General features: G+C 44.5%; 2 protein-coding genes across 2 annotated transcripts; both read right to left on the reverse strand.

Annotated features, from left to right (window-relative positions):
- Nucleotides 1-1,167: 1,167 nt before the first annotated feature.
- On the reverse strand, nucleotides 1,168-9,713 carry LOC119449683 (cyclin-A1). The gene is made up of 8 exons (XM_037712917.2): nucleotides 9,194-9,713; nucleotides 8,059-8,320; nucleotides 7,787-7,920; nucleotides 6,921-7,144; nucleotides 5,581-5,785; nucleotides 4,732-4,845; nucleotides 2,212-2,345; nucleotides 1,168-1,667 (listed from the first exon to the last, which is right to left on the reverse strand). Exons 1-8 carry the CDS (start codon nucleotides 9,674-9,676, stop codon nucleotides 1,619-1,621), a joined length of 1,605 nt encoding a protein of 534 aa, XP_037568845.2. The 5' UTR covers nucleotides 9,677-9,713; the 3' UTR covers nucleotides 1,168-1,618.
- A 1,279-nt stretch (nucleotides 9,714-10,992) lies between these two features.
- LOC119449684 (vesicle transport through interaction with t-SNAREs homolog 1B) lies at nucleotides 10,993-11,971 on the reverse strand. The gene has a single exon (XM_037712918.2). The coding sequence runs from the start codon at nucleotides 11,835-11,837 to the stop codon at nucleotides 11,154-11,156; it is 684 nt and encodes a 227-aa protein (XP_037568846.1). The 5' UTR covers nucleotides 11,838-11,971; the 3' UTR covers nucleotides 10,993-11,153.
- Nucleotides 11,972-12,169: the final 198 nt, after the last annotated feature.

The following is a 12,169-nucleotide window of genomic DNA, read 5'->3' on the forward strand; positions in this document are numbered from 1 at the left end:
GCCTTTTCCATAGCCAAGTGCTCAAACCCTAGCTTGAAGTAGGACTGTAGTCTGTGGACGAGTGTTTGGAGGCTGCGGGATTTGCAGGGTTGACAGCTTACACAAGTTTTGAAAAGATTACTGTCTGGACAAAGGAAAGCCCTCAAGAAGCTTTAGCTCAGAGCCAACTCGGAGTGCTCTATTCAGATTTGCGCAAAATACAAATGCTCTTATACGAGACCACCGATGGACCAATTTGAAAGGAATTTGAGAGGAAACGTTGAATTCTTGCTAGTCGAATGTTCATTTTGGACCTCAAATTTTTACAATTGCCAAAGACTGCTAAGCTAAAAAAAAAAAAAATAGCACGGTTTAATCTGTAACTAACAAAAACCGAGTTAGAGCTCAAGTGAAAAAATATATGAATTTGCAGCTTGCACAAAATTGTAACAATGTTTACAAGGAGTTCGCAAAAGCCCTACTCACAAATTAGTGGTACATTTCAGAGTGGTGTATAATACACCATTTTTGTTCACTTCAGATGTATTTAGGTTCAGTTTACAGAATTGCGATACTTAAATCTGGCATAGTGGCCATTTGTTGAGCGTGTTGGTAAACCGCCTTGGAAAGCATATTTAGCGCCAGTGGACAAGGGAGACACCACAATGTTAGCGTTAACTTATTTCCAGGAAACAGCCACCTATTTAACCCATGCACAGTGGCACCACATCATCCAAATTTAGTCATCCAAAAAGGCTATCCTTACCTAACAAGTCAACCGCAGGGGCACTAACAAGTTTCACTACTCAGACAGATAGCCGGAGCCTCAATAATCTCTCGCACATCTTTGCAAGAATAAGGCTACTGGGTTTGAGTTTGTCATTTGTCTGCTCATTGTCAAGAATGCAGCTGCACACTGGTCTGTGTAAATCCACACACCAGTACGCAGCTGCATTCCTGACAATGAGCAGACAAATGACAAACTCAAAATCTGTGCAGTGGTTGGAGAAAAAAAAAATCCTTAGCTGCCATGCATAGCAATTTTTGCGAGAGTTTTGGCACATGTTTAGTCAACAGTCCATGCCACCAAATGTAGGCAGTGGCCAGCATTGCAGTTGCTGCAGCCACTCTGGGGGTAACTGAGCGAAGAAACGCTCAACGACGACAAGCAACAAATGAGAGAGTCACTTTGTGGTCAGCGTTTCAGACATTTATTGTCATTCAACGAAACAATTTGGACCACAATCTATGTACAGGAAAAATGACAATGCTTAAAAGGCCATTATGTCCCACGGAATGCAGGAACCATTAAAAATTCAAGATTGGCCTCGACACCACGCACACAAGCCCTGCAACACAAGCAGGTGCACGAGTGTCTAGCAAAATGAGGTGAGCATTTAAAAGGCTAAAACCCTATCAACAAATACTAGAACTGTCATGTGACAGAACAACATGGATGCTGACGTCAGTGCAGTTTACTAAGAGCATGTTTCGCCACTGCAGAATACAAGACACGTCATGACAAATTGCGCGGTGATGAAAATTGCACGCCATATGCAAAAGGCTTCCAGCGATCAAGCAGAAAAATATGTGCAGGCAAATCCTTTGTTCACAAATGGCCCGTTGAGTGCACTAGGACTTAGAAGGGCAGCATCTGTGAAGGCTTTAGGTGGGCGACCGAGTGGAACCTGCACAAGAAACAAGACACCAATTTCATCAGTGGTGCAAGTTCCCCTACCCGAAAGTTTAATTAGAGTAGTACTAATATGCACCAAGATATTTTTTAATGGAAAGTGTTGTGCTATTCAAGGAGTTGACTCGGGCACGTGATATTTTGCAACACTATGCCACCAAGAATGGAGCAGGCCCAAAATCGACCAAACAAGCTGAAACAATGCTAACAGCACGCAAACTAGCAAACGAAGAAAATGCAAACAATTTTGCATTTCCGTGTTCTCCTTTGGGCTACCCAAGTAGGACAACTTGGACAATTAACATAAGCAACAGTGGAACACTGCAATCCGGCAGGACATGCTAAAATGCTTGTATAATGCAGCCACGACCTGTCTATTGCCATAAGTAAACCATGACAGCGCAGAGTTGTAGGAAGTACATTCTCCCTTCATTTGAATGGCAAGTTTGATTGGTTTCCATTAAACTGAAGGAGCTGTCACAGAGTGCAATCGGACTCCGGCGATACAGTACCCAAGAAGAGTCGAAAGCCGTACTCACTTTGGATTCTTGAACTTCTCATGCACAGCCTTTTGTTCGCGGCTGGGTGCATTACAGAAGGTGCTGTACAGAGAATGGATGCACTCCCGGAAAACGTGCACTTCATAGCCCGAGAAGGCAACAAGATCCTGGCCCTGCAGAAATGCACACCCACAGATTTTTATTGCACATGCATATCATTGTGAATGGTGTCAATAAAACTGAGCATAGCAATCAACTTCTGTGCACATGGCTGGGCCTACAAGGGGAGCTGTGCTGTCTGACCAGCAGTATATATTAGTAGTTGGTGTTTGGCCACAACAGAGTAACGGTGCTGCGTCCACTAATCTGCCACAATGTGTATATAAACATTAAAAAAAAAAAAAAAAGGTCACCTAGTCCATGTGTTTGTATTTTTCGCACACGACAGTTATAACAGAATGTGACAATGACAGCACGGACAAAAAAATTTGCCGAACTTTTAATTGTGCTGTGAAAGAAAAGGACAAAGTCACAGTGAAAAGTAAATTGAGCATCGTAATAGCATGAAATCCAAGACTTGTTACAAGAATAGTGAACTATGCTATGTGGTCAAGAAATGGCAAAAATGTTTGGCAGATTACCATTTTCTAGGAGTTGCACATTAAGTGCAATAGTTTAGCAAGAGCAATATGGCTGAGACATAAAGCTTAGTACATATTCACTAAAGTCTTACTTATGCACATATCATCAAAGTGGACCATCCATTTGTGGTGAATGAGCTGCAAAGTATGGTGGTAGTTCTGGTATCACAGTACACAATGCCTGCACCTGAACTTCAAGGTGTACACAGCACATCCTCTTCAGGAACCAACGATTATATATTTTGCCCATACAAAATTTAGTTCTTGCATCTTCAGAATGATGAAAAGCATACAGCTGCATAACAAACTAAAGCTTTTTAAGTCTATAAGTCTAAAATTTAACATCTTAGAATTTGTCGAAGTTATGGCTCTTGAAAAGTTAAAGTGGCTATGGTTGGGTAGAAAACTACCATTCAGAAAGTGACAATTTTAGCACTCTATACAGTTGAGCCCACTTGTAACAATCCCACTTAGAGTGAACATGGCAGCATCTCGACAAGCTGGGGCAGAAGGCTGCATGGGTAATCACCGCAGCAAGAGGCATCTAGAGTTTGCAAAACGATGCCGCTTTCCAAAGCCAAGGCATGTGCAGAATTTCAGGGCCACTTTACAGATGTAAGTGCGCGCACTAGAAATGGTGAATAGACTTCAGGGCAGAATGTGCACAAAAACTGGCAGTCAAAAAAGATTTGAAGGTGTGAAGCCACGTCTCCCATGAAATCAGGTGACTGAGCAAAGCCTCGTATGGCAGTAAACCGTAGTCAAGCGACTCTGTCTGCACTGGTTGTGCTTCGAGTTTTGCCTTCATTGCAGCCATTGCCCAAAATTTGCTTTTGACTTCACTGAACAGCCTTTGCACCCTTGATAACGCTGCTTGAGGTAAAAAAAAAAAGAAAGAAAAGAGTGAGACAGCCTTTACAATGATAGTAGCCATTCCATGCGAAGTTGTTTCCCCGCGCCGCAAATTCACTTGCGAAAGGCAGTCACAGGCGCACTTTTTATTCGAGGTGCCATCTAAAAGTAAAAACACAAGTTGCCGCTTTAATACTGCACAGATGTGGCAGAAATTTTGCTGGGCCATGCCTAACTTGGAAAAGTCTTTTGGCCAGAAATAGCAGATTTCTGCACTGTGTCCTCGCATACCTAAATATGCCTACCTTGATACTAGAAAAGTATTAAGGTGGGCTTTTTTTAATTTTTTTTTTTATCACCAAGTTTGACAATCTATAACTTCGCTTCAAAATGGCCTAAAACGACAGCTTGATGACACTACGAATTCTGTGTTCTGTAGTGTACCGTCCAAGTTGCTGTTAATTAGCTAATTAGGCCCTAAACAAAGAACATCCAGTTTTGGATATAAAAAATATTTATCCTAGGAAAAAAATTGAGTTTTTAAAATCAGCTGGTAGAAATACATCAACTGCAAGTTTCATTCTAATTGTTTCAAAAATGTCATTTTAAGAGACTTGTCCCCCCTTAAACATTACTGTATTTATCCGAATATAAGGAGAGGTTTTTTCCCACAATTTTTAGCCTCGAAGTCACGGCAGCGCGTGCTGCAATGCCGTGAAGCCAATATAAGGCAATTTTTTGTCTTGGGACTCCCAACTGGCACCCTCACCTTATAATCGTGACCTCCTTAGAATAAATACGGTAGTTTAATCAGTGCTGTTTGCTTTTGACGCACCATTTTGCTTTGCACAATAGTGCACAGTGCCTGAAGTGGATACGCAACATGCAGCAGTGAGAAATGCGAAATTGCAACACTGCAACTGAAGATTCTAAACAAGACAAATTTCGTTTGTACACTTGCTCGAGATGTCTTAGGCACCACACCATTTTTTTTTTTTTTTTTAATGCTTGCACATGCGCCAACAGCTTTTAGCAAAGCCTGCACCAAGAAAAGAAGAAAACATACCCATGGATGCCTGTTAAGAGTGTGGTTGGCCAAGCAGAGTGCAGAACCGGCAATGATGCTGGGGAGATACTGAAGGTAAGGTTCGTCCTCCAAGAGTGCAAGTTCACAGAAGTACTGCAGACAATGAAAATGAAGAAATATGAAAAATGAGCTGTTACCTTTTAGAGAGTCTTTAACAGCTCTAAGAAGTTAGCGGGCTGGAGTAAGAAGGCAATCAGGAGAAATTTACACACTTGAGAAAGTGGTACAATCAATTTCAGCTGTTGCAGGTCACCAAAAGCTGTTGTGGCAGTCTATTTGCACCAGATGCCACTGACAAGTACACATGCACATTATGGCTGTGCTGTCTAAAGACGAGCCCCCTCAGCAGCCAAGGGGGACCGTGCCCCCCCACTTCCAAGAGAAGCAAAAGTTGGAAAGGCAGAAATTTGGCAGAAAGACTGCCGCCATTGCAAGGCCTTCAAACACCACACTCGGCTGATCTCCTCTGCTTTCTGCGAGTTGACGAGTCTCCTTTTTTTAAGGTCTGAAGCTACACATGACGCGCGGGTGCAAGACTTTTTTCGGTGCTTTCTAGAAATTGAGGCTTTGTAGTGTAATTATAGTGAATAAGCACAAAAGCAGGACAAAATTTGTCAGTAGTCCTGAAAGAATAAAACATGGGCTACGAGGAATGCCATAATGGATTGATTTCAGCTACCTTGGTGGCTGAAAACGTGCCACCAAAGCAGGTTATTGTTGAGCAACTGCTGCCAAAAACCATTTAGGTACAGCCAGAGCGATGAAGGAATGCATCAACAAGAATGGGCCCTTTACACATCCACTATAGCCATACACAAACGCACATACCTGGGCAAGATAGGTAACCGTGTCTGGGCACTTGTTAACCTCTGCGAAACGTAGCAAGAAGGCATAGGCCGTTGGGGAAGAAACGTCGAAGGAAAGAACCTTGAGGACCACTTGCTCCATTCGTAAGACTTGCTGCTTGGTGTACGTGTCATCAGTGATGTACACAAACTCACTGACTTCTGGAGGGTAAATCTCTTCAAACTTCCTACAATGGAGAAAAAAAAAAAAAAAGCGAGGGATTATGCATTGCATACAAGTGCAAAGAAGAGCAAAACAGAGCACACCAGCTCTAAATGCATTGCACATAACCAAGACCATACATGGAGCATACAATGAAGTCTGCTACTGAAGGAAACACAAAACTAGCATTTTGGGACTTATCCAAGTTCACTTGTGACGTGAAGGCATGAGAGCAAGTAAACTTGCAATTTCCTGGTTATTACGGGTGTGCACATACCAAATAGTAGATTTCAAATTGAATAATGAAAAAATATATATATATTGAATCGAATATCATAATATTTCACAATATTTATTGCTTACAAATTCTGGGCAAGAAAATAGTGTTGCACATGTTCAGGAGTCTTCTAGCTTTGCATAACAAGAATATACCAAGCTATCAGTAACACAGGTACATAGAAATCAAGATATACAGTACTGTCTACTCTTATTAAAGGGAACACAAAATTAGTATGCCAGCACCAATCACAGCTCAGTTCTAGTTTATGAAAGTCCGGAAAATATTATTTATCAATAGAATTTCTGTTAAATAGAATCAAGAACTTTTCTTCCTCTGAAACTAACGAATTAGTGACGTTCTATTGTACTGAATACCAATAAGGGTCTCAGTTTAATAGTGGACCTGTGTTTTGCGGCAATCTTATTTATTGCATAGAAAGTGTCACTTTCCAGTTTTTCTCCAAAATACAGAAGGCCTATCCCAACTTTACAGCAGGTGGGTTATCGTAAGGCCAATCTGCACAACAGACAAAAGGTCCGTGCATCACATGACTTGATCACCACTCCACAAGTAGCTGGCACCGACACTGAAGAGCAGATGTCAACCAATGCATAGTAGTTGAATTTGAGTCCTTCAACTGTTCCAATAAGGTATGTCTGACCAGAAAGGGTACCACTAGAAATACTTCGTATTTGGCTGTGTACTACATTGGGGGGTTGCAAAAGAACAAACAAATTTACCAGGACCCATTTTTTTTTTTAGCTTGCTTTGACCACAGTTCAAGTATATTTCAAGTTACTGTAATGGTTTCTACAGTACAACCAAGAGCACTCAATTGAGGATTGCCTGTTGCATAAGCAACTGTGTGATGCGATCTTACGCGGCAATGAGAAGGGAGGCTGTGCCGACGAGTTGTAGCCTTGTACGCTGCACCGACATGCTTGACAGGAAGCGGTCGACGTAGGAGACTGCAAGGAATAGCGTTTCATTGTGCAGTTGGTATTCCTCTGCCACTTCAACGAGCCAGTCAACGAGGATGGTACGCATCGATGAAGTTATGTCCGGCTGCTTCCGCATGTAGTTTGCTTTGCAGGCCATCTTTACCTGGATGACGAAAATGAAATGGTTGGCAAGATTTAGCGCTCCAAAGCAACACAGGGGCGATGAGAGACTTAGCAAGAGGTTCTAGATTAAGTTCCACCTAGTTTTTTTTTTTTTTTATTTCGCATTTTTTTAAAATCACTGCACATGATTATTTTTATATCCTCACCGCACTGAAATGCAGCTGGGAATCAGACTGGCTGTGCTCAGGGAGAAGTCAGAGTGTTATGCAGAAAAGGGATGAGTGCATTGCAAGAGCTTGCCAGGAGGTATGCTAAAATGGCAGTATGAAAGAGGAATGGAAAAAATCTGGGAGGTCACCATTTGGAAGGGTCGCAGTACACAATCAATAACATAACTGGCAAATTGATTTCACAAGTTCAAAGTATAAAGAAGGGGAAGGAGGAAATGGGACATGTACATTAAAGGTTCACAACCATCACATTTGCCTCCCTGTATATCCTTTCATTTCTTTGAACTTTGAGATGGCACTAGCAAGTTAGAAGCCAGTATGCAAAGTTACTATTCAAACACAACAATGTGCAACCAGAACAGGATGAAACAGGCACTGGAGACAAAAAGCAAGTGCTGTGCTGGTTAAGACAGAACAAAACGAAGAAGGTCACCCTCTCCCAAGAAACTTGCCTCTAGCTCCTTCATGTAAGTGCAAATGTCCTGTGCGTATTCGGCACTGGCTTCTTGATCCCGGATGTCACTATAGCTCAGAGGCTCAAGTGTGTGGAGAGACGTGTCCAGGACCATGGGAGATTCACCAGGCGCTGAAAAAAAAAAAAAAAGAATTCAAGGAAAAGGAGTCGGGCAGGGGGGAGAGAGACAGCTGTCGACACCATGCATTTCTGAGCAGCGTGTTTGAACTCGTAAAAGACATCACACCCCTCAATTCACCCGCGACTTACCAACTGCTTCATCGTCCATGCGACAGTCGGGCGACATTGGCATCGCCGTGGAGGTTTCGGAGGCCGAAGGAACGGCGAGGCAGAGGGGTTGGCTCCCAGAAGGAGCTGCCTCCGCAGCTTGAACTGTGCGCGTTGCGCAACTCTGTTCGGAAGCATCGCAGGAACCGTCTTCGAACACATCGAAACGGCCAGTCGGCCGAGCGTTCTCTGTAGTGGATGCTCCAAGCCGTGCCGACCTTCTGAGGGCAATTGGCTGCTGCGGCTGCGAAACAGGCAAAAAGAGTGGCGTGCGTTAGCAAAGCACTACCCTTCGCGAGCTCGCCTAGAAACAGTGTTGCGGGGTGTCAACAGCAGGTCCGAGAGATGTTGGCTTATGCGTGAACAAGGTTACGATAGATGTAGTGCAAACATAGAATATTTAATTATTCCAAGGCAATGCTGCGTCAACCCAACTAATGAATAGCAGCAACACACTTATGTGAAAACGAGCACAACCAATGCCTCCTTTACTAGTAAAGGAGGCATTGGCACAACGGAGCGTCGTACCTTGGTGCGTAAGAGTCGCACAAATACGAGGGTGGGGAAGCACGTCAAACCGCAACGCAGATCGGTACTCACGTATATTTGAACTAATTGTAGACTAAATCAAGCAAGGCGAAAATTCACCAATGACAATTAAAGCGAAATAAAGTATGCCTACCAGGAAACCGCAGACAGTTTTCGCAACTGAGAAGAATCAATGGACACCGCCAAAGGGTAGCGGGACCCACGCCGCGCGCACATGGAACACGTTAGCGCCGTAGGCAGACAGCAAAACACGATATACATTTGAAGTTAAAGATCCAGGGGAAAAGCGATACCCATAACTAAGCATTGACCCCAAGAGACGAGAGTTTACAAGTTAGCTGAACCTTCCCGAGGATGCTCAATGTTCAGGCAAAAGCAGCGATCCGCGCACTACAATATATCGCGTCGAAAAATGTCACTGCAACCTGCGCTATGATATAAGCAAAAGGCCTAAGAGGCACGAGCTCCGTCACGACAAACGATTTCTCCGTCAACGCATGTGCAACAATAAACAATGGTAGCAGAATTCCAGCCCCCCGCTGCCGCCGCGCCGGTACGTCAGCCATACCTGGTTGCCGCAGTCTCGCTTCGCCAACGGCTTTTTTTCTGCCACGCGGTTAGTCTGGATGCATCCCAGTGCTTGTCTCTTGGGAATGGCTGGCACGGAGGTCCTCTGTGCGTTCACGGCTAGCTTGGAGGGCTGGTTAATAGGCCTCGAGTTTTCATCGGCGTAGCCAACGGTCGTGGTCGCGTTACGCCTCGCCATGTTTGAAGCGTTCCTCCACAGGCAAAGCGCGTCACCTCGTTCACGATGTGGGTACGCTCGCCGCTTCAGAGGCCGTTGTCTTGTCGTTTCATGTGGCAGGCTACTCGTCTGACGGTCACTGGCTGCCGGAATTCCGAGTTCGTCGGCCCCGAGTAACGACCGCTGTGTCAGAGCAGCAGAGCCACATACGAATGGCCGTCCCACAGCTGAGTGCGCGAACGTTAAATTCCCCGCGATACAGGCGAGTCTAAACAAATGGACCAATAGCGTTTGGCGGTTTTGCATCACGTGCACTTACGTCATCATTTCGCGCGTGCGCGCGCTTTGTAGATTGCAGCGCCATTTGCGGGTAGATAAGCAATGTCTCGTATCACAAAAATATAGCGATATGCTAAATCCTGCTGTAAACAACTGAGCGCTAAGTCATCGATCCGTCGTGAGTCGGCACGCTTTTCATAGATAAGGCTTTTGCGTAGGATAAGGTTTTTTTCAGTAGCAAGCGGCGTTTAGAATAAGCTCAAATGGCGTAGAAGTCGAAGTGGTAAAACGATACGAGAAAAATGATGAGGGCAGACAAATCAACAACAGTTACCACTTCAACCTCTACGGCTTCCGATTCCCAAAAACTTTTGTGACCTGTTTACCATAACTTGGCCACAAAAGTTTTCGGAAAGCGGTAAATAAAAGAACGCGCTGCTTTCGCAACTTCCTAGCTGTGGGCGTGTGTTCTGCAATGTTTGAACGGTAGGTTTTCATCACTGCTTCACGGTGCTACAGATTTCGCATGACAGGATGGCCCTCCAGTACGTCGACCAACAATCACCTGTTCCGTGCAACTACAGGCGCTGCTACAGGACTACAGCACCCCCCCCCCCCCCCTCCCTCCTCCTCGTGCAAGTCAGATTCAAAAATGACAAAGCCTACTATATTAAAGCTTCAGAAAATGGTGCTCGAAATCTAGAAAAGCTTAAACCAGCGGTACTTGTTCTCGAGGTTTTCAACAACTTTGGCCCACTTGTTTTTTAAACACCTGAGCTGATTAGACGGCCGGTATACACATTCCACTATTCCACTTATGCACTTTCACTCGGGAGAAGCTACTTGCAATACGTCAATCTTTAGCAATAAAAGCAAGGCTCCCACTCTTATGGCGACAGGCTTGCAAGCGCTCATCCGCGAGGATTCTTACCTCTCTGCTTTGGATAGCACGCCGCTGAGCGCAAACTCGTTCTCGTGCAAATAAATAGCAATATGCTTTGCCTAATGCATGTCGGCGCAAGAACCGTGCAATCACGGTCAGTTGATACAGTGTGGTGCACTACGCAGCTTGGCTTGATAGATGCAATTTTAATAAACGCAATACAACTTGTTATAGAACAACGCGGATGGAAACGTGAACTTGCGCTGAATAGTATGTAACAATTGAGATCAAGACACTTATAAAGCAATAAATCCCCATGCTATAGTGAAAAGGCATGCACGAAAACAAGCCTGTCTGCAACATTTAACATTTTATGAAAGCTGCATGAAGCGCACTGAAAAAAAAAAAAGGAATGTGGCGGATGGGGGTGTGGGGGCAGACACGAATTAAGACCCGCAAAACTAATTTGTTGTCTCACGACAACCGCAGTTTATAGAAATACAACATTTGGTTTCAAGTTTACAGATGGGAGGACAGAAGAAAGTAAAAAGATCAGTTGTCTCGACAGTCAGGCACGGCGAGCAATCTCACACTTCACGCGAATAAAGGCCCTTCAGGCTTTCATTTCATGATAAATTTCCAGTAGATCAGGGCTCCCAGGATACAAATCTCGATAACAATAATCACGATAAGGATCATTTTGTTCGTCATGACACGTCTGTACATGGTGCGCAATATCTTGCGGGCCGTGGTGAGGTTCTGGTCGGTCTCTTCTAGCCGCTCTTTAGTGCGTACTAAAGACTCCCTCTGAGTGCGAAGTTCCTCTGCTACAGCCGTCCCAATTTGGTCAGTTTCAGCGGCCACTTGGAAAGTTCTTGCCAGACTGTCTGTGGTTCTGTCTAACGTTTCGTTCATCTGCAAAAGTCTGCTCCGTTGAGGGTCGCCGGCACCAAAATCGCCGAGAACACTGGACGGGCTTAACAGGTCCTGCCTTACAATGGTGACGTGCGTGACGCCGCCAGCCAGGGACGCCGCGGTCTTGTTCACATCGTCCAATTCTGAGCGATACTTTCGCGTCTTGGAATTCATGTGCACGCGGTAAGGGTTCGGCGCCGCCCTCGCCTCTTGCTCTAGCTCTTGTAAGACGCTGCTGGCTTGGTCCACTTTGCGCTGCACTTCACGGAGCAGAGACTTCTTGCTCTCGGCGACGCCACCCCGTCCCTTTGCATTCTCCAGTTTGCGTCGTATGTCTTCCATAAGTGAAACGAAATCCTCCTCGAGGTCCTCGAACTTTTCTGATGACATCGCGGTCCTTAAAGGCTTGCACCCGACCAAACGCACAAAATGGGTACCTAAAATCACTGTCTACCATGCGATCAGACGACACAACCGACGAAAACACACCCAGCGACCCAGCTGCTGTCATGTGACCAGAAATCCAGAATTGAGTCAACTCATGTCAAGCCAAGCCTATATTTTGGCGTGTTCAAAAATGCTTAAAAATTACGTTTCTTGAAGTCATCTTCTGCAAAAAATAAGGTGACAAGCTGATTTGTTAAGTTAAGATAGTAACTTACAACTTTAAATTGCCATAAGTTTAACCTAATTGTTTTAATAGTCATGGTTCGAAGTTTGTG

Source organism: Dermacentor silvarum, chromosome 4 (assembly GCF_013339745.2).
Source record: "Dermacentor silvarum isolate Dsil-2018 chromosome 4, BIME_Dsil_1.4, whole genome shotgun sequence".
Taxonomy (NCBI): Eukaryota; Metazoa; Arthropoda; class Arachnida; order Ixodida; family Ixodidae; genus Dermacentor; species Dermacentor silvarum.

Excerpts from the sequence above, each read along its gene's own strand:
- LOC119449683 (XM_037712917.2), bottom strand. The coding sequence starts at position 9,676 with ATGCAAAACCGCCAAACGCTATTGGTCCATTTGTTTAGACTCGCCTGT. Across the intron at positions 8,321-9,193 it reads AGCGAGACTGCGGCAACCAG|CCGCAGCAGCCAATTGCCCT; the intron begins GTATGGCTGACG and ends CCTGTTTCGCAG. Across the intron at positions 5,786-6,920 it reads GCCTCCCTTCTCATTGCCGC|GAAGTTTGAAGAGATTTACC; the intron begins GTAAGATCGCAT and ends TCTCCATTGTAG.
- LOC119449684 (XM_037712918.2), bottom strand. The coding sequence starts at position 11,837 with ATGTCATCAGAAAAGTTCGAGGACCTCGAGGAGGATTTCGTTTCACTT.